Source organism: Lynx canadensis, chromosome A2, assembly GCF_007474595.2.
Source record: "Lynx canadensis isolate LIC74 chromosome A2, mLynCan4.pri.v2, whole genome shotgun sequence".
Lineage (NCBI taxonomy): Eukaryota > Metazoa > Chordata > Mammalia > Carnivora > Felidae > Lynx > Lynx canadensis.
Window position 1 is genome coordinate 31330361 of NC_044304.2, and position 21080 is coordinate 31351440.

Here is a 21080-nt window from a genome sequence, read left to right on the forward strand (position 1 = left end):
GGTCCGAAACCTCGGGCGGGAGGGCCCGACGGCGACCACATTCGATGGTGCCCCGGGGCGGCCAGCCTGCTCCTCCATAGGTGGCTGCGTTTCCGACTTCGCCCTGGCTCCACTCCGGGGGCTTGACGTGCAAACTTCGCCGGAGCGAGCTGAGAGGGAGGGACCGGCGTGGGGGAGGAGGCGGCGGGAGGCGCCTCTGCTTAAGGGAGCCGGCCGGGCGCCGCGGCTCGGACGGACGCGCGGACGGAAGGAAGGAGCGGGGCCGCCGGGCCCGGCCCGGGGATGCGAGCGGCCTCAGGGTGGGCAGCTGGAGGGCCGGGGGTGCGTCTTCGGGCCTCCCCGCCGTGGGCAGCCGTGGCTGGGGCGGGGGCGGCTCCGGGCGCCGGCCTCCGTGCGGGTCTCGGCGGCAGAGGCAACCAGGGGACCCTGCGCCGCGGTGGCGGGCCGCCGGCGGCTCGTCCCCTCCCCCGAGGGGCCGCGGGAGTCGAAAGCGAAAGCGAGCCCGGGCCGCGGACTTTGCGCCCGGGGCGGGGGGTGGCACGGGAGGAGGCGGGTTGGGAGGGCTGGGTGGCCGGGGGGCGCTGTCAGCGAGCCCCACCCGGCCTGCGGGCCGCGCACGCCGCCGGAACTCCCCGGCGCCTCCTTAAAAGCGGCCCCCGCGCGACTCTTTTCCCCCTTTTTTGTTACATTGTAGGAGCGGAAAGAATGTCGGAGCGGGCCGTGGATGACGTCAGGGGGGAGCCGCGCCGAGTGGCGGCGGCAGCGGGCGGAGCAGCGGCGGCGGCCGCCCGGCAGCAGCAGCAGCAGCCGCAGCAGCAGCAGCAGCCTCCGCAGCCCCAGCGGCAGCAGCCGCCGCCGCCGCCGCCGCGGCGCCTCCGGCCGGAGGACGGCGGCCCGGGCGCCGCCTCCACATCGGCCGCCGCCGCAATGGCGACCGTCGGGGAGCGCAGGCCCCTGCCCAGTCCAGAAGCGATGCTGGGACAGTCGTGGAATCTGTGGGTCGAGGCTTCCAAACTTCCTGGGAAGGACGGTGAGTGTCCACGCCCTCCTTTTCCCCAGGTCCCTCCGTCCCCCATCCTCTGACCCTCCTCGCCTCCCCGCCCCCACCCTGTGACCCGCCCCCTCGGGGGTCAGAGATGCTATCGCTCTGTTGGGGTACGCAGAGGTGCCCGCAACTACTCCTTGCGTGCGTGAGCGTGCGTCACACTCCCGGCCACTGATCTGCCTCTCCCCTCCTCCTGTGTGTGTGTATCTCCTAGGGACGGAATTGGACGAAAGTTTCAAGGAGTTTGGGAAAAACCGCGAAGTCATGGGGCTCTGTCGCGAAGGTGAGTCCAGCCCCCCCGTTGGAGTTTGTGCAAGCCCCGAGGAAGTTTGCTTGCCCGCTTCGTTTGGGTGGGGAACTTGACCCTACCTTACTCACTCCTTACCCACGCGCGAGGATGCTGCTGCTTGAGGAGGAAGAAGGGGGAGAGCAGAACGATTGGAAAATCTGGTTTCCGGGTCTTCCTGTAATGGGGAGCGTCCTAGAACCCATTGGTGGAGGCCTGGTGTGGTGCAGCCTGAGCTGCGTTGCTCAGTGATAAGCTTTGGGGACTAGCAGTGAGTTGAACCCAAATCCCTTCTGGTCTCTCTTACTGAAAAACACAAGTGGAGACGGGAATTACTAGCTTGGAAAGCATTTCCACGAATGCTTTAGGCGGCTCTGGGAAGGAAATCTTGCCACCAGGAATTTTCTGCTGGCAATCAAAATTGATTTCAAACTTTAGAAAAGATAACAGTTTATCTGTGCGGCCTTATTTCTGTGAGATTCAAGCTGCAAAGTTTAGGATGCTACAGAAGGATCACCACAACTGAGGAGCAGTTGGCCAGACTGTGTGTGTGACTTGCCAAGATCAGGGTGCGAAAAAGGCCAGAGTTCCGTATCGTGAAACAAGCCTTTAGCGTCCATAGTTAGTGAAACCAGTGTCTAATTATTGGTCAGTTTTTAATAAAACTGATCTTTAGAGAAGGATATTTAGGGAAATATTTGTAGCTAAAGGTGTGTCTCCAAATGAAATGAAAGGTCAGGTATCTAGAAACTGTCAGACTTTTTTTTTTTTTTCTTTTTTCCTCCTAAAATCCTCCTAGATTTTATTTTTCTTTGAATAGTCAACTTTGCTATCTAATGCCTGTGCCAGGCTTGGACACACTGCAGTCAGAAAGGACTTCTGGAGGCCAGTGAACTTTAGGTTAGTTTAAGTTGCTCTTTCAGTGGTGGTAAGGACAAGGCCTTACATGAGGTTTGGTGTCCAAAATCCTGAGTTTATATTCCCTAATGCAATTTCATTGCTTATATATAGCCGTTTACTTTGGCATAGTTATTGTCCATGGCCCAAGAATAGGTAGAGCCTTGGCGAGCTGAATGTTTTAAAGTCCAGAGTTGGCCCATTGTTACTCTGTCTCCATATTTACTTCTTGTTTTTAGAGCCTCTCTTTTTTTCACGTTTGCTGTTTTGGTTTTTTGAACTGGCCTCTTGTTGGCCTCTTGGCGCTGAGAAGAAGAGTAATACCAGTGGCAGCTCTGTGAGAGCTTCCAATTGGAACAGATTATAGAGCAAATTAGTTGATTTTGAAAATGAGAATCGCTGTTTGAGAGCAAAGGAAAGAGAGGGAAAGCACAGGACTTGCTGGCGATGTTGCAATAGGAAAAATCAGTTGTTAGTCCGGTTTTAGTGTTGAGTTGGCAGTCCGCCTGGGCTTAAAAAATTAAAATCACTAGGTGGCAACTCTCATATGAAGCAGTTGGAGTAGAGCATTAGAGGACCTGACCCACTCCTGTTCTTAGTTTTTATTCTTTGGGTGTGGATACATTTCCCATAAGGGGTTTCTAAATCTGTGTGAAAACAGCATGCTAGTAATTATTGGTAATTCCCCAATAGAGGATGAGTAAGGGTATTAGTGTTTCACTGGGCAACTTGGTCTAGACTGAGACCCAACCACATTTAGTGGCTAGAATGCAGTTATTGCCATATTTATTATTTTCTGCTGGGACATATTCATCAACAGGTTTTATTTACCACGAGGATCTAAGACCTCTTAACTACCTTCTTGAGGCAAAAAGGGCTCAGAGATTTGGTTGTGTGTGTTTCTGACCTACCAAATTACTAATGATTATTAGAGGTGCTGTTTTTTAAAAGTTGCTCTCACCATTCAGAGGATGCTGAAGGGGCCAGGATGGCTGAAATTCTGCCTGGCTGTTTGGCTTAGAGACTGAAGTTTTTAATTCGGTCACTTCTTGATTCATTTGTGATTTTATGGATTTTCTGAAACAGTTGCAAAATTCAAGCATGAGGATATTCAGCACTCATGCAGTGGGCTTTGTTTGTCTAACAAACAGCTCATGTTGGGCTGTTTAAGAAATGAAAATACGTTTTAAAATCAGCAAAAATTACTAGTTATCTTTTGTCTTTAGTGACGATTATTTCGTACCAAGAAAATGTGTTGTGGAACTAAATCTGTACTAATTCCTCTTGGCAAGGAGGTTAAATGTAGATAAATTGACCACATGATTGAAGCACTAAGAATCAGGAACTGCCCATCTTGGAAGATGTTTGGGAATATTAACCAGACTTGTTGAGTTCTCATCCAGTTGCTTTATGATTGTGGACTTAGGGGTCAAAGCCTGGGTATGAGAGCAAGTTGCTTAACCTTGTACTTGTTTTTTACCTCTCAGAATCTGGCTTTCCCTCTTTGTAAAACGTGATAATACCTGCTTCCCAAGGTTGTAGGAGTGGAAATTAAATTAGATAACATACTGAAAATGACTCAGTGCATACTAATTTCTTCAACCCTTTAAACTGCTGATAATCTTAGACTTTATTTCTGAATTCAGTATTTATTTGGGTCAGGGGGTTAATATCCGGGACTTGAATGGGCTATAGTGCAGTCATAGTTTCCTTGAAATTGTAGGCTAAACTACGTACATCTACTGTTTTTTTAAGTTTTTTTTTTTTTTTTTAAATGATTATTTTTGAGAGAGAGAGCCAGGGACGGGCAGACAGAGAGACAGACACACACACACACACACACACACACACACACACAATCAGAAACAGGATCCAGGCTCTGAGCTGTCAGCACAGAGCCCGATGCAGGGCTTGAACTCACGAGCCATGAGATCATGGCCTGAGCCGAAGTTGGAAGCCTAACCGACTGAGCCATCCAGGCACCCCTGTATGTCTACTTCCTAGTAATGTCTACAGCTTCTCTTGAATTCTCAGAGATCCTTCATTTATCTTGACCCCCAAAATTCAAAACTGGTGAGCCATGATTTTTGTCTTTTTTTTCTCTTGTAGCTTAGTTTGGCCAGTTCTTTCATGGTAAGACTGCCCAAGGGTTAATGCTGTGGGAGAGGTTAGAACTATTGATTTAGATGGAAGTGAGGTTAGTTGTGGTTTAGCTAATGTATCATCCCTTTTTTTCCTAATTAGCACAGGTAGGCAAATGTTAGGATAAAATTTCAGTTATCTTTTAGAGGTCATCCTGTTTCCATTTGCATCCTCACATTCTTATTGCCTTTGGTTTCTTGTAATTTGTAATTGTAGTTGATAACACAGGTGATCTGAGTGGAAACAGGTGGATAATACATTTTGGCTGTTTTCAAACGATTAAACTTAGAAGATAAATTACCCTATTTTCCAAAGGTAACTTGTGAAATTCTATATCTAACAAAATTATTTTTAGATGAAATTGATTGGTATGAGTAACTGATTAAAGTTTCCATATTAGTGACTGAACATATATAGGGAGCCTTAAAAAAATAAAAAATGCCTTGATTTCTTGGCAGATTTAAAAAAAAAAAGCAACTTAATCTGTCACCATTTGAAAGTATATATTATGTGGTGGCTCTTTCATTAGAATGTCGGCTCCCAGAGGACAGGAGCATTGTTGATGGAGGTATAGTCATCTTCTGCACCATTTGTGCTCAGTAAATATTTGCTGCCAAAAATGTATTAATTGGGCTACTTAGAAAGATTGAGCTGAGTCTCAAGGATGAAGAGGTCGAATCATCCAATTTTCCATTGTCTCCATGCCCTCCTCCCCCAAAGGTACCTATTCTGTGGGAGGTATGCTTTATGGCCCTCGGAAGGCCAGAGGCTGTCTTTCAGCACTTCCTGTTGATTTGTCCTGAGTTTAGCACTCCATTTACACTTGCCAGAAAGTGCAGACAGGACACCACCTCTCTTATCTGTGATATTTAGGCAAGGGAGTGGAATGGCGACCCAGAGTGATAGCCACACTTGATGACAGGTGATTTCCCTGTCATAATAACAATGACATAATTGAGCCTAGGGCAAGATGAAAAAGAGGTTGGTTGGCATCTATAAGCAGCTAGATTAAAAGAAAAGAAAATAAAAGACTGACTGGGGCATGGGCAGCCTCAGTCAACACTAACTGAGTCACCGTATCAATACTAAATTTTTCTTGCCTAGAGAAGAAAATGGTCATAGTTAACTGAAAACAAATAGGTATTTGTGTGAAATACTGTTAAAGTAACTGCATTATAAGCATAAAACCCTCTTCCTGAAGAACGTTTCTGTTTTTCTGTAGGGTTTCTTTCATGTTCCCCCCCCCCCCCAGCTTTTTCTTATGGACAATTTGAAATCTACAAAAGATACAGAAAAAATTTTAATGAGCCTCCTTGTATCCTTCATACAGCTTAAACACCTAATGAGTCATGGCCCAATCTTGTTTCATCCCTACCCCACTCCCCACACTGAATTATTTCGAAGCATGTCCCAGACAGCATATCATTTCTTTAGGTTTTCTTCTTTTCTGCTTACATGGACTTCACCTTGTCTCCTGCAGAATGGAGTCTTTATGTGTGCTGTACCTTCTTTTGAGGCAAGCCAGGCTGCCCTTTCTGATATCTTTCATAGGTGTATGAGTGTTCTGCAGGTGGCAGTGTTTGCATTCTGCCTACATCTCAAGTGGAAATCGAAACTGAGCCTTAGGAATCCATGAGATCCAAGTTCACTGTATCTGAATCAGGTTCATACATAAGGAGCACTCAGGTGATTCGATTGCAGGTCACCCACACTTGATGCCTCACGGATGAGAGCTAGGGCTGCACTGACAATGGGCAGTTGTCTGACAGTTGATGTATGAAACTCTCTAAAGTCTGCACGAACTCCAGAGTGAAAGAGCCCCTGGAGACCTAGTGAGACACTCCCACAGAGCAGGGATTCCTTCCTCTTAGTTCTGGTTCCTTAGCTCTTTTAATGTAGATGACAGCCCGTGGACCAAATCCTGCCTGCAGCCTAGCTAAGAATGGTTTCTACATTGTTGAATCATTGAAGTAAAAACTCAGAAGAAAATGATTGTTTGATGATATGTGAAAAAATATGAGATTCAGATATTAGAGTCCATAGTAAAGTTTCATTGGAACATAGCCACAGCCATTCATTTACTTTACTGATGGTCTGTGGCGGCTTTCTCCCTACAAGGAACAGCAGAGTTGAGTAGGTGCAACCGAAGCCATACAGTCTGCCAAGCCCACAATTTACTGTTTGGCTCTTGACAGACAAAGTTTGCCAATTCTTGTTGTAATGGGTTCCTTGGTTAATGAAGGAAAACTCATTCTGCAGAATGTGATTTTGGTACTCCTCAAACTTGTTTTGAAGGGGAGAATCTTTAAAATAGTAAAAGTTATTATTCTTAAACCAAAAATTTATCCAGTACTGAAGAAGTATGTTGGATTAGAAGGAAGATGAAAGAATGTATGTGAGGTTTTGTGTAAGAAGGATCCCGTCCTCGTCCTCTTTTGTCATTCACTGCCACTTCTCTAGGGTATATGTCTGTTTCAGGGCAGTTCAAATACAGAGCATCAACAGAGCTGTCATTGTCTCAGCTTTTAAGAGCCTTAAACTGTGAGGATGGTGATCAGCTTCTGTTAAGCCCCACTGGAGAAAGAAGCAAACTTTCATGGGATTTTAAAAAGGGTACCTGACTCAAATTCTTCAGAGTTTCTGCCCTTGTAGTTTGGAGAAACTAGTTTGGAGCCCCATTGGAGGTCATTTTGGGAATTAGGAGGCTGCTTCACCAGGAACCAGATCTGCATTTTGATTGATGAAGAGGGTATACAGCATCCTTGTATCTCACACTTTTAAGATTTTGTACTTGCTGAAGAGTTAACACCTGGCACAATCCATGCTGAATTTCTCCACCCTCTAGGCTTTGTTGTTAATGGAGACCGTGTGCATTACCTGTGATGGCGTGGGGTTCCCAAACTTTACTCAAGTTACAGTTTTGTTTCTTGTGAACTCTAACTTTGGGAGAAATTTGTGCATCGTTATTGAGTGTGACCTACATGTTCTATGGCCTCATTTCTTATAAGGATATCCTGCTTTCTCAATGCCACATCTCACAGCATACCTGTGTATATGTGGACAGCTTAAGCTTGGTGAGAATGTTTATTCTGTGCCAACATATGCTTTACCTTATGTCATCTTGTCAGCACTCCTGTGATCTCAGCATTCCCATTTCCCCCTTTTACAGATGAGGAAACTGAGGCTCAGAGAAATGAGGTACCTCAGTAAGATCATGAAGCATGTAAGAGACACTAACCCAGATCTGCCTGACTCCACAGTCCACATGCTTGACCCACTGCCGTGCTGAGCCCATTCCAGAACGCTCGCCTGCTTTTCATGAGCTTGAGCAGGTTGCTATGACCTTTGTTTTCTTTTCCTCAGCTAGAAAAACTGAACTTTACTACCCCTGCCCCCACATTTATTCTAAAGATACCAGAGCCTTTTCCTTGCTGTGCCTTAGAACAGTCTATATGTTGTGTTTAGCAGTTCCTTTATACAGATCTTTTCTTGGAGGGGGAGGGGACATGTATGCGGTTTGCATTAGAAGTAATTGACTTTAAAAAAAGATGAAATCTAAGGTTGTAGCAGATAGGAAACACAATCATCTGGGATTTGTGCCATTAGGAAAAAAATCTTTTAAAAAAGAAGTGAAATTTCACTATTTAAATAGCATTTCAGTGCAAGATTGCTTTTAATCACATTGATATTCAAAGTTTATGGCAGTATTTTTAATAAATGTGCCCCTCTGATTATTAAAGTATTTTTTGATTGAAGTTCTAAGGAGAAAAAGAAGCCTGTTAGTAGACTTAACAGTTGGAGTTACTGTACTTTTGAGAGAAAGGCAGAGGATTACATTTATATTCATCTTGTACAGCAGGGATTATTATAAATGAGCAGAAGAAGGAAAAGAATGATTTTTACATTTCAGGCACTCAACATAAAACTAGATTAAGTGTTCTTGTTCCTTTTTGTAATAAAGACCCTGCTAACACGAAATGCTTTTGTGTTCTGTGTAAGCTTATGGCAGGCAAAAGTCATAGGTTGTTATCGATTACATCCACAATCTTAAAGCAAAAAGTATTTCCCTCCCAGGCTACACTGATGTTTGCCACAATCTTGAACTCCAGTAATGCAGGCGGGGGGTGGGGTGGGGGACAACCCCCCAAAACGAATGTTTTTAACAGTGGTTCCAGGCTTTTCTGTTTTATACCAGGAAGTTTCCTAAATAAATTGGGGACCAATGATAGGGTTGCTAGCATTTTGAAATATAGATAATTAGACACACATATAGTTATTACCATTATAAAAGTATGAGGGCCATTGTTTTGGAATAAAGGACAGTTTTTTAAATTTGAAGAAAGTTTTGAAAAGACACAATGCGTTATCCTTACTTTTCTCATTTCTTTGTGGACTTACTGGAGATCATTACGTATTTTGCCATTTGAGAAGCACTGCTTTAAATCAGCTTCCTAAAATGTCTATCATGCAACCTTGCTTCTGTATGCTTTTTTTTTTTTTTTTTTTTTTTTTTTTTTAAATTTTTTTTTAATGTTTATTTATTTTGGGGACAGAGAGAGACAGAGCATGAACGGGGGAGGGGCAGAGAGAGAGGGAGACACAGAATCGGAAGCAGGCTCCAGGCTCTGAGCCATCAGCCCAGAGCCTGACTCGGGGCTCGAACTCCCGGACCGCGAGATCGTGACCCGAGCTGAAGTCGGACGCTTAACCGACTGAGCCACCCAGGCGCCCCCTGTATGCTATTCTTAGGAGTCAGGCAGGAAAGGGGTTCCATGTGGTAGGTTTAAAAAGACAACTTGCAAGGCAGTGGTGGGAACTACTGATTCTGGAGTTAAACAGACTTAGGCTCAAATCTCAGCTGTGGCTGGTGAGTTAACTTGAGGAAAATTAAATAGCTTTGCTAAGCCTCAGTTGACTGACTGTAAAATGGGAATAGTGGTAGTGCCCCATAGTGGTTGGAAGGTTTAAATATTGTAGTGCTGTTTCAGCACTTTGTGCAGTGGCTTGCAGAGTAACTGTTCAACACATGTTAATTGCTGAATCTGTTCATTTTATCAGTAATGAAAATGGGGTGTCCTGAGCGTGCTTCTGATCAGGTGCTCCTGCAGGACGTATAGGGGAGCAAGCAGCAGGAAGGGAGATGGCCGTTTTCCTTGAGCAGGCAGTATGTTGGCGGTCAGAGGAAACCTCAGTGTGCTCGGGAGGGCAGAGTGTAGGAAATGAACCCAAGTTTCGAGTTGTCTTAAGACTCCAGTGAAAATGAGAAGTGGGAATTGACATTTCTTGTTTCCTCCTTTAGACCTCTCCTTTTGACTTGGAGAGAGAAGCCCCGTGTGGTTATTTACTCTCTCCTGCTTGTACAGAGTGGTGCAGCTCCTCTTCTGGAAGCCTGAAGTTTGTCTTTTAGATAGCTTCTTAGAATGTTCCACAAACTTCTTTTTCTGAGCAAGAAAGGTAAATTGTAGCCAGTAGAGTAAGTTGTCTTCACTAAATTGTGAAAGGGATGGGATAACCGAGGCTCCTATTTGTATGATGGTGTGTGTTGGAGGGGAGGTGCTGGGGACAGGGGATGGTAGTCACAAGGGGTTTTCTGCCTGGTGAGGGAATTTAGAAAATTGCCTGGTCAATTCTTGTAAATTTCCATTCTAACTGGAAGCAGTTCTTCATTTAAGTTACCTTGTTCTCTTTGGAAACTATATGGACAGATAGGTTTTAATGGGGAAAAAATCATCATTATGATAGAAGTTAATACATATTCATTGTAAAGATTTTACTAATGAAATATGGAACATGAAAACCATCATTCTTTGTAACCCCATTCTAGCCAATTTTAAATCTTTAATTACAGGGTTTGTATTTAGGGACGTTTATACTTGATCAAGGACACCCATGTTACTGCTTTGGGCACTTAACGACAGGCAGGACTTGAACTTGCTAGCCTGGTTATTTTATTTCCTGACGAGGTCCGGGCCTTGTCTCTCGGCAGGCCCCAGAGTATTTTGTCCAGCATGATTCCTGCTTTGAGAATCCTCTGGCTGTTTTGCCTTTGTTCATTTAGCTTTTCTCCCACAGACATTTGGTAGACACTTTATCTGTGCCTTTTGCTGGTCTGGAGTCTGAGGGTACAACTGCAAACAAGGTAGGAAGGCACAGCCCTAACCCTCAGTAAGGCAGCTGGTCAGCAGATATTTGCAGACTTACCCACTAAGTGCCAGGTTCTCTGATGGATGCTGGGGATAGAGTGACACAAGTCAGAAGGAGCCCCTGCCCTCTGCCAAAGGGAGACACAGTAAATACACAAACATTTTTCAAGGACATAGAGTGCTGTAAAGTAAGCTAATGATGTTGGGGGGGGGGTGGTAGTTCTAGCTAACATGATGAAGGAAGGCTTTTCTGGGAATTTAGCATTGGAGCTGAGATCTAAATGGTGTGAAAGAAGCTGTCACTGGGTCATCTGGGATGGGGGAAGGAATATTCCATGTGGATGGAAAAAACAATTACACAGCCTCTGTGATAGGAATGGAGAGGAGTAGAGGAAAAATGAAGCTTATGAAGGTCAGACCACAAAGGCCAAGGTTAGGATTTGGGTTTATCCTATGCGTAAAGGGAGCCTACTGCAGGGGAATGGCCTGATCTGTGAAGTGTGAAAACCACCAGCTCTTGTATGCTAAGTGTTTCAAGGGAAGGGTGTGGAGACCAGGCGATTAGGTGAGAGGTGGTGATGGCAGTGGCAGGGTATCCTGTGGAGGGTATGGTTTGGAGGTGGATTTGACATGATTTCGTGAAGACTTGGATGTGGGTGGGGGAGAAAGGTAAGGATTGAGCAGCCGAGTGGTGAGGAGTGGCAGAGACAGTGGAGACTTGGTCAAGGGGCTCGGGTTTCGGCCACAGTGTGTGTGAGGTACTTAGCCTTCGCCTGCAGCTGTGGAGTACACAGCCACCCCTGGTGGGGCAGCCTGGGCTGGCGGCGTTGTGCGCATCCGTGTCACCTGTGTACAGAACCTGGAAAGCTACAGGACAGGGTGAGTTCCTCCAAGGTGCGAGTGTGGACAGAGAGTAGAAGCGGGCCAGCGGTCCTCCTTGAGGGGGTGGGGTTGAGGAGGAAGCTGTGGGAGGAGGGAGGAATCGCTAGGAGATGGGAAGGGAATCCAGCTGAGCGTGGTTGGTATAGAATTCAAAAGGAGAAGCACTTGAAGTGAGGCGTGATTGCCTGTGTCAGATGCTGTGTGAAGTAAAGCCAGGCCAGGGAACTGATCTTTGGCTCTGGAAGTGTGGAGGTGATTAATGACCTTCATCAGTGGATGAAATGCCTCAGTGGAGGGGGCTGAGGGAGGGACTGGGGGTACTGTGAGGACCAGCACTGAGGAAATGGAGACGACAGATGTGGGCAGGTCTCCAAAGGGTTTTGCTCTGAAAGAAAATGGGGAAATGTGGCAGTAGCAGGACAAGAGTATGGATAAAGGGGAATAGGGAAGGTTTATTTTATTCCGTTTTGTTTTGTTTTGGATAATACTAGGCCATGTTTGTCTGCTCCTGGAAATATCCAGGAGTGGGGGATAATTGATTGCATGTGAGAAAATAGATAAAACTACAGGGATTATGCTCTGAGATGAGAAAAGGGGATGGGATCAGTGCCCAAGTAGACTGGTCAGCTTTGGATAGAATGGGACTTTATTCTGGTATTCTGAGAGGAAGAGCCTGTAGATGCATTGCAGGTAGAAACATGGAATTGGGGAAGCATAAGGTAATTAGTTCTTTCCTGTGAAGTAGGAGAGAAGTTAGGAGGTCATCAGTTAGTTGAGAGTGGATAGGAAGAATTTTGTCTGCCAGTTTTCCAGAGAATGCAGCTGGGTGGAAGAGGGTGGATAGCCAAGTAAACTGGCAGTTACATATCCCTTGGAGGCTTACCAGTGCACTTAGAAGAAATCCAAACTTCCTAGCAAGGCCTGCGAGGCCTTGGGTGGTGAGAAGGTAAGCCCAGAAAATCAGGAATCTCCATTAACTTGGCAGGGAGGACAGGGTGAGTTGGTGGGAAAGCAGGGGTTAGTTAAGGAAGGCTTCCTGGAGGAGATGAGTGGGGAAGTTGCTGCTGTTGTTAATCCTTGAAGGAGGAGTTAGCCAGTCTGGTGTGGAAGCAACTTCTGAGGTGGGGACATCTCTGCGACGGAGCCCAGAGCTTGGCTGGACCACTGGAGGGTAGGAGACAGAGGTGCAGCAGGAGACAGGTCACGCCAGGGGGTGGGCGTCAGGAGACCAGCATGGTAGCTATGTGCAGATTGAACTGGCAGGGGCAAAAGTGGAGGCTGGAGGCCAGTGGGGCATGGAGCCTGCCTCCTTCATGTGAAATCCTCAAGTGTTTATTTAGGTAACGAAAAACTGAGGGAGTGGGGTTTTAAGATACAATTTTACAGTCTAAAGTGGATTGTTTCTGTCTGGTAAAACCCTCTCATGTGTCTTTTTGTTGGTGTTCGTTCATTAATTCAGTCAGCCTGTATTTACTGAACACCTACTTTGTGCTAGATACTGTTCTCATTTTCAGAAAAAAACAGGAAATGTTCCAGAACTGCCCTTATAGAGCTTCTATCTAGTGAAGGAGACCGGTAACAACAACAAATTGGAATATATATGTTAGGTGGTGATGAGTGTTCTGGAGAAAGATAAAGCATGGAAGCGTGCAGTTTAAAATAGGGTGAGGAATTTTCTGAACCAAGGCTTAGAGGATATGAAGGCACGAGCCATCTGGATGTCATGGATGAGCTTTAGGCCGAAAGAACAGCAAATCCAAAGGCCCTGATGGGAGAGGATCATAGGGTGTTGACAGAAAGGCAGGGGACGAAGGTGTCTGGGAAGATGAGTAGGAGTGTAGAAGTCACTTGCTGAGGGCTTAGGGGTGAGTTGGAGAGGGAGACGCCACAGGGCTTTGTGGCCCAGTGAAAATTCAAATCCTTTTACTATGGCCTACAGGCCCTGCTTGGTCTGGCTTCTGCCAGGCTGTTCACCCTCCCCATCTTCCATTTTCCCCTTTGCCTACAGTGCCTCAGGCCTGCTAGCCTCCTTCCAATTCTTCACATGCTCTGGGCTCTTTCCCACCTCTGAACCCTTGCCTGTTCCGTTCCCTCTGCCTGGGCTACTACTGCTTCTCCTTCTGACCCCACACCTTCCTTAGCTTAGGAGTCACCCTCCTAAAATTGAGTCCTTCATGTTGCTATCCCTTTAGAGCCCTTATCAAAAACTGTCCATTAGTATCTTCTGATGACGGAAAGCAAGCTATCACTCTTACTAAAACGTGACATTACTGTTAGATTGGGATCTAAATACTGGGTACAAGGAATTAACATGACAAATTTTTACACAAGTTGGCTAAATTTGCGAAATTGGTGTCTGCATGGAGGGGAAAACAGTATAGACCACCTGGTAATAATAATCTTTGGCCTCTTGTTGGGGAGGCGTGGTAGTGTTCACTGCAATAGCATTTCATTTCCTTATTGGTGATAAAGCTTGGTAGACCCTTTTTCCTCTCTGCTTCCAGTGTTCTAGCACCCTCTTTTTGGTCAAGTAACAGTGTGCTGTGAAAAGAGAAATGGTTTTGGTTTTGGAATAACTGGTTTTGTAGGAATAAATGACAGTGTGCCTGAATCCCTCTATTACATCATCAGGGGTTTCTTTCCCAAGATAAACTCTGTGCTTTTTTCGACCTCTACATAGGAAATTTATTTTCTTCCTTCTCTTTATTCCTATTTCTAGGCCTTTTTCTGTCTCCTCTGATGAACCACTGTACTAGGGACAGGCTCGGAGTTTACAGCAGATTTTAGGTACTACGCTTACTCTCCTTATCTCAGCCTCACGTCTGAGGAGCTTTCCATTGTTAACTGGCAGCTGCAGTGGCTGTGTCTTTAAAAGATCTTGTGTGTTGGGTAGATGTTTTCCTAAAAGCTGTTGGCTGTTACTGAAAATAATCTGTTGTGTGAGTTTACAATCTCTCCGTGAATCATAGTTTTCTCATTAAGGAGATAGTTATGCGAGGGTAACAAATAAAACAACTAATTTTTTTTAAACTTTAAAAACCAAACCATCCAGCTAGATTACTCAAGTTGGTAAGCACTAGTATTCATCAAGTGCCATGTAAGGGTTTGTAGAAATTTCACAAAGATCTTTTTTTCCTCACTAGTAATTCTGAAATAAGAACAGCTTCTTAAATACAGGATTTCAATAAATGACATTTAAGAATTATGAAATCCTGATAGCTATATGCTTTACTTAACACTGGGAAAATGCCTTTAAGAAGAATTTTAGGGGGGCGGGGCACCTGGATGGTTCAGTCAGTTAAGTGCCCAACTCTTGATTTCGGCTCAGGTTATGATCTCATGGTTCATGAGTTTGAGCCCAGCGTCAGGCTCTGGGCTGACAGTGCAGAGAGCCTGCTTGGGATTCTCTCTCTACCTCTCTCTCTGCCCCTCCCCTGCTCACACTCTCTCTTTCAAAATAAACTTTAAAATCTGTATATTGGAGAAAAAAATTAGGGGCCCTTGGGTGGCACAGTCGGTTAAGTGCCTGACTTCAGCTGAGATCATGATCTTGAGGTTTGTGAGTTCAAGCTCTGTGTTGGGCTCTGTGCTGACAGCTCAGAGCCTGGAGCCTCTTTTGGATTCTGTGTTTCCCCTTCTTTCTGCCCCCCTCCTCCACTCATGGTCTATCTCTTCTCTCAAAAATAAACAAACATGAGGGGCACCTGGGTGGCTTGAGCGTCAGGTCATGATCTCGTGGTTGACAAGTTTGACCCCACGTAGGGCTCTGTGTGGGCAGCTGAGAGCCTGGAGCCTGCTTCGGATTCTGTGTCTTCCTCTCTCTCTCTGCCCCACTTGCGCTTACACTCTCTCCCTCAAAAAATAAACAATTTTTTTTTTACATGCAGATTCCCAGGGGTGCCTGGGTGGCTCAGTTGGTTAAGCATCCAACTTCAGCTCAGGTCATGATCTCGCGGTTTGTGAGTTTAAGCCCCGGATTGGGCTCTGTGCTAACAGCTCAGAGCCTGAAGTCTGCTTCAGATTCTGTGTCTCCCTCTCTCTCTGCCCCTCCCCTGCTCGTGCTCTGTCTCTCTCTGTCTCTGTCTCAAAAATAAATAAAAACATTTTAAAAAATTAAAAAAATAAACATGTAACAAATTTTTTTATAAAAAGAGGAATTTTACAACTTGAAAAATTAAGCATCTTAGCCAATACCTTGTAGTGAGTAATAGCAGTATTAATGGCTGTCATCGTTTGACCACTTCTGTGAGCCAGGCACCACACACGGATTGCCTCCGTTAGTCCTTACAAAGTACTGCAAAGCAGGTATTTCCATCATCCCCATTTTAAGGATGAAAAAACTGAGGCTCAGCTCAGGAAAATTGACTTGCCCCAAATTACATAGCTTCTAAGTGGCAATGCTGGGATTTCTGGTCTGGCTGACTCCAAAGCCAGATGTTTCCCTGATCTGTTTTTAGCAGTGGCTAATTTCTACGTGTTGAACACTCCTTTATGAGGAGGCACTAGGAATTGGCTTTAACTTACTGGCAAACAGAGTGTCCATGCACCCACCAGAGAGCTGTTTAAAGTCAAGGAACTTGGTGTTTTAGGGACTAGCAGCAGCAGCGAAGTTCTGGTGGGAGAGCGGGTGTACTGTCTGAGAACTTTGGACTTGAAATGTTGGGACTGGTGGGTTAGAGAGAGAGAGAGAGAGAGAGTGTGTGTGTGTGTGTGTGTGTGTGTGTGTGTTAGGCCATGCAGGGATTCACTTAAAATCCATAGTAAACATAATTTCTAAAGTGCACAGTGGAGAAATGGTTAACTCTCTGAAAATAAATCCTAATAGTTTGTTAGCTGAGACAGGAAAAAATAATTTAGACATTTCTTAATATAACAGGGAGGTGGCATGCATACTATGCATACTAACCTTTTAGGACAGTATCTGTTTTTTTTAATGTTTATTTTTGAGAGAGAGCATGTGTGCACGTGTATGAGCGTGAATGGGGGAGGGGCAGAGAGAGAGACAGAAGATTCGAAGTGGGCTCTGTGCTGATGTGGGGCTCAAAGCCATGAACTGTGAGATCGTGAGCTGAGAGCCCAATGTGGGGCCAGAACCCATGAAATATGAGATCCTGACCTGAGCCGAAGTCAGATGCTTAACTGACTGAGCCACCCAGGTGCCCCGAAACAGTGTCTTTATCTGGGCAGATAAATAAACACAGCTAATACAGTCTTTTATAATAATGCATAAATATGCTAACTAACTTGGATGTAAATTTAAAAAATAAAATAAAATAAAAAACAAACAAAAAAAATAATGCACAAAGATACTTATAATCCAGAGATTCTCCAGGAGTCTTTCTTTCAAAAATTAGACTCACTAAATTTTACTACCTTACTTGCCAAACCATTTTCTGGTTGGTATTAAGTAGCTGAATTGATCGATCGATCTCTTGTTTTCCCATCTCTGCTGGTCTTGTTGGTAGTGCTTCCAAAAGAGAAATAGGTTACAATAACAACAAAACTTTCCATCAAATGTTTCTCTCTGCTTTGGTCATGTCGCATTACTGTGGTCTTGTCTACGTGCAGCACGACTGGCACAGGCATGTGGGAGTTTTCTTGAAGGCCAGGCCGGCTTCCTCTTGTTGGCCGCAGAGCCACCCCCAGCTTTCTGTCTCTGCTCTGCACACAGTGGGTTCGCACTGCCCGTTGTCAGTGCAGAGATGATTGAGAACTGGGAATTACCTGCTCAGTTGCCTTTGATAGGAATCTACGGTTTTGAAATAGTTACGACTAAACTGGACATAATTTTTCTTTCTTTTTGTTCTTTCTTTCGTTCTCTCCTTTCTTTCTCTCTCTCTTTTCTTTCTACAGGAAAAATAGATCTTAATATATATTTTAATGGTTTTCAAACAGTGCTGATTACTTTGAGAGGTCAGACTTTCATGTTTGACTTTGGTAGAATTTAGCAGGCCCTGTTAAGAGACAGCTTTTCTTCCATTTTACAAGATAACAAGTTTTTATTTTTATTCCCAAATCCCCAGGAAATTTTCAGTGCTGTCAGTTTTATGAAAAGGTAATTAGGGAGCGAGTAGGGAATATGTCTTGCAAGCGGTTGGTTTGGCATCTTCCCTCCAGTTCTTATTTGCCTGATGAAACTATCTCGTAATAAGATCCCTTTGTGTGCAGCCCCTCTGCAGTTCCCTGGAAGGCCTTGGCCATAATTATGTCTATATCTGGGCCCTGTCAAATGACGAGAGGAGCCAGAGTAGAAGAACGGCCACCTGACCTTTTGCAGATCTCACAGTTTAAAACTTGAGGTGGCTTCTAACAGACTCCTATTGCTTAAGGGTTTTTGTACCAGTGTTGAAGGCACTGAGCAGGTAGCTACTTCTGTGGAGACATACCAAGAGTGTGTGCACTGATTTTGTTAAATATGGCTGCAAGAGGACCATATGGGGCATGGGAGAGTGGAGCAGTCTCTTTCAAAGAACCACTAAGGGATTAAAATGAAACAGGGGTCGAGAAGAGGCCAGCCCTTAAAGCTGGAGTCAATGGAGTGTATACTGGAAGTTCCAACTTCTTGTTTCTACTGCTCATCCTCGTATTTACTTGTGAGCACTCCCCCCCCAACTCGCCCCCCAGAAAGTGGAGGGGATACATGAAGTTTAATTACTCAGAAATGTAACTGAGTTCTGATCAAGGGTTTGCGAGCACTAGCTGTAGATACCCACGTGTGGAGTCTGTGCATGTAGGGTGCCTAGCCTTGACTACGGTGTCAGGAAGGAAGAGCCCCTAAGACCAGAGACGGTGTTCATGGACTTGCTCTTCCTGCAGAAAACAAGCCAGATCCCTGGCCTGTGAGGCCACCGAGGGTCAGATCAGTGTTCCCCTTTCCTTACAGCCTTTTGCCTTCTTTTAGGAAGAAAGGTGCATCATTGCCATCTGTTGTGGCTGTTGTTTGGTTTTCTCTGCTCTTGGCTGTATTTTTTCTGGGTTAGGTGGTGTCCGTTGTACACCCACACCCTAAATTGCCCCCAACCCCTCTACTCTTACTTAGGAAGAGCTCACAGGGAATCCTGCTCCCATTCAGTGTTTCCTAGCTTGTATTCTGATGTGGGTGACCAATGCAAATTGGGACTGTGACACACCTGTGTCAGGACAGGGAGTCCTTTAAGTATAGGTGGAAGTAGACCATGAAGAACTAACACACACAAGGGTTTTGAAACAAGTGGTTCTTAAACTGGGTTTATTTGAGCAGGGGGAGGTCCTCGAACCCCTTTGTAGATATATACGAAATACTGGCCGTGTTTGCCTAAGTACAGTTATCTAAAAAGAGAGAATATGCTCTTGAACAGACACTCAAAAGCCTTTTAAAACCCAGTAGGGTTTGGCACCACCAATAAAAATACCCAAAGACTTTTTGCAAGCTTACAGCAAGTCTCCACTGTTATTTTGTTTGTAGTTAAAGTAGGTTTTTGGGTCCATATTCTAGATAATTTTAAAAATCTCCTATTCACTTTCTAAATCTTGTGGTTTGGTTACTTAATGTTCTCACAGCAGTATTATTTTCTGTAATTTTCATTAGAAGCCTAGTGGTATTCTGGCTACATTAAAGGTTGTAAGAATCCTAAGTTGGCCAGCTTGAGAAGATACCCATTTTTTGTCATAGTGGTGTCTTGGGCATCTGCATCATTGCAGATAGACAGGCAGATAGATAAGAAGCTCAGTCCCACCTGACATTTTGAAATGAACCTGTTTATAAATTCAGGGCAAACGAGGGACAGGCTTTAGGACATGAGGTGGCCACCAGGGTAATTTTTGTGAAACTCACATCGAATATTGTTTATTATTGCTTAACTGACTTCACGGATTCCCATTGCCCTTTGGGTAAAACTAAAACTACTTAATGTGGCTGATGGACAAAGTTCTGTTTGCCTGAGGCCACCATAGCCTCTCAGCCCCTTAGCCTTTCCTTCTGGGTCATGTATGTCTATCTGTCCCTATGTGCAGGGTCACTACCCCCTTACCCCAGACACCCTTCCCTGCCCTGCTCCCTTCTTTCGTCTAATCCCCTCCCCCGCCACAAAAAAATTAACCTTCATTTCTTAGGTCCTCGCTTTGACCTTAGTTCTTCCAGGCAGCCTTTCTTGGGCCTCTGGTCCAGCTTTATGTCTGCAGCATCCTTTTTGTGTTCAGCCATAAGGAGAGCTTCCCATGTCATTGCATAGAGCTTTGCTTTTGTTTTTCTTTCTTTTTTTAAACTGCGTAGTGGTTTGTAATATGAATACACTGTGGTTGTTTAAAACTCGACCTCAGTGGATGGACATTTAGGCTCTTGGTAGTTTTGCTGCTTTTATCGACAGTGGTACAGTTCAAGTGCTTTTACAAGCTTCTTAGCACTAGCGAAATTTTTATTTGCTGGTTTTGTAAATGAGCAGACAAATGGAAGGTATATTTAAGTAGATAATGCCAAAGCGCCCTCCAGAAGGACTTTCCTGGTGTCAGAGGTCCATTGAGATGACAGAAAAGTATGTTGATGCCTGGGAGTGCAGTTCCTTTCTCTTGGAGTCTGCCTCTCCATAAGGAACTGGCAGGGTCAGCTTTTTTTCCCTGATCTCCTACTCCCCAAGTACTGGGCTGTTGAAATTGCAGTCTTCTATCCTGTAGAACCTTAGAGCCCTGTGATTTGAAGGTGCATTCTGACCTTCAAAGTGTTGTTGTTAACAGAAGAATTAATTTTATGCTTCCTGGTTACAGTGATTTGCTTCATCTGAGAATTGCAGACTACTGGAGTATTCCTCTTTAATCCACACAAAATCTGGGGTACCATTTTTGCCGACTTACTGTTGACTTTCTTCACCTACTCTGTAAGCCTCAGCCTCCACAGTCTCAAAGGCAAAAGCTGTTTTCTACCTTCCTGAAGATAGTCTACGATGACTGAACTGTACATCTCATAACAGGATTTGGGGTTGAATAAGGAACAGACTGTTAAGTGACTGTCCTCTCAGCTATTTTTCTTTTTTTTTTAAAAAAAAGAGGAAATAGAATTTCCCTGTGACTGCGGTAATCTCCCTTGTTTTCCCTCCTGATAAAATGGTATTCTTCCTTGGGTCCTGAAAAAAACCTTTGCAGAGTAGTTTGTTAGATAATCTTTCTTGGGGGGGGGGGGTGGTAATTGTTCCTGCTGAAGGAATAATGAAATTGATACCTCACAGATACCTATTGGACCAAATGGCTGGTTGATTTTTGTTGTTGTTGTTGTTAGTTTGTATCATATTTAAGATGGAACCCCCTCCCCCCTTTTTTTTAAGGTAATTGGAAGTTGGGTGATTGATTCACAGATTTTGCACTTGAAAAGCTATGGATGTTGATCCTAACTTTCAGAATCACCAGTTGCCCTAACTCCTTTGCAGCTAATGGCCAACACTGCATTTGTACTGAGAAGCCAAAGACTAATTCCTCTAGGAGCTGGGGAAGTCTGAAAACCACCCCCGTGTGTCCTGTCCTCTCCTATCTGCCTGCCAGCTGGCAGCCTCTCCCACCTCCCACTGCCTCTTCCACCCTGCCTACTCGGAGGTTATGATTGCGTCTGGCCTCTCGGGCACACCGTGTGCGAAATTCTGCCACTTCTGGGAAGAGAATTCACAGAAAGAGTTGAATTGCCTGTTTCTCTGGGTCCTTGGGGGCAGGGGATGTTTTTGTT

At 44.9% G+C, this 21080-nt stretch overlaps 1 protein-coding gene across 1 annotated transcript in view; it reads left to right on the forward strand.

The window, feature by feature from the left end:
- Positions 1–215: 215 nt before the first annotated feature.
- Positions 216–21080, forward strand: part of ATXN7 (ataxin 7) — a 93551-nt gene continuing 72686 nt past the window's right edge. Inside the window, 3 exon segments of the mRNA XM_030307167.1 lie at positions 216–299; positions 695–1030; positions 1260–1328. Coding sequence (XP_030163027.1) covers positions 706–1030; positions 1260–1328 — 394 coding nt within the window. The 5' untranslated portion in view covers positions 216–299; positions 695–705.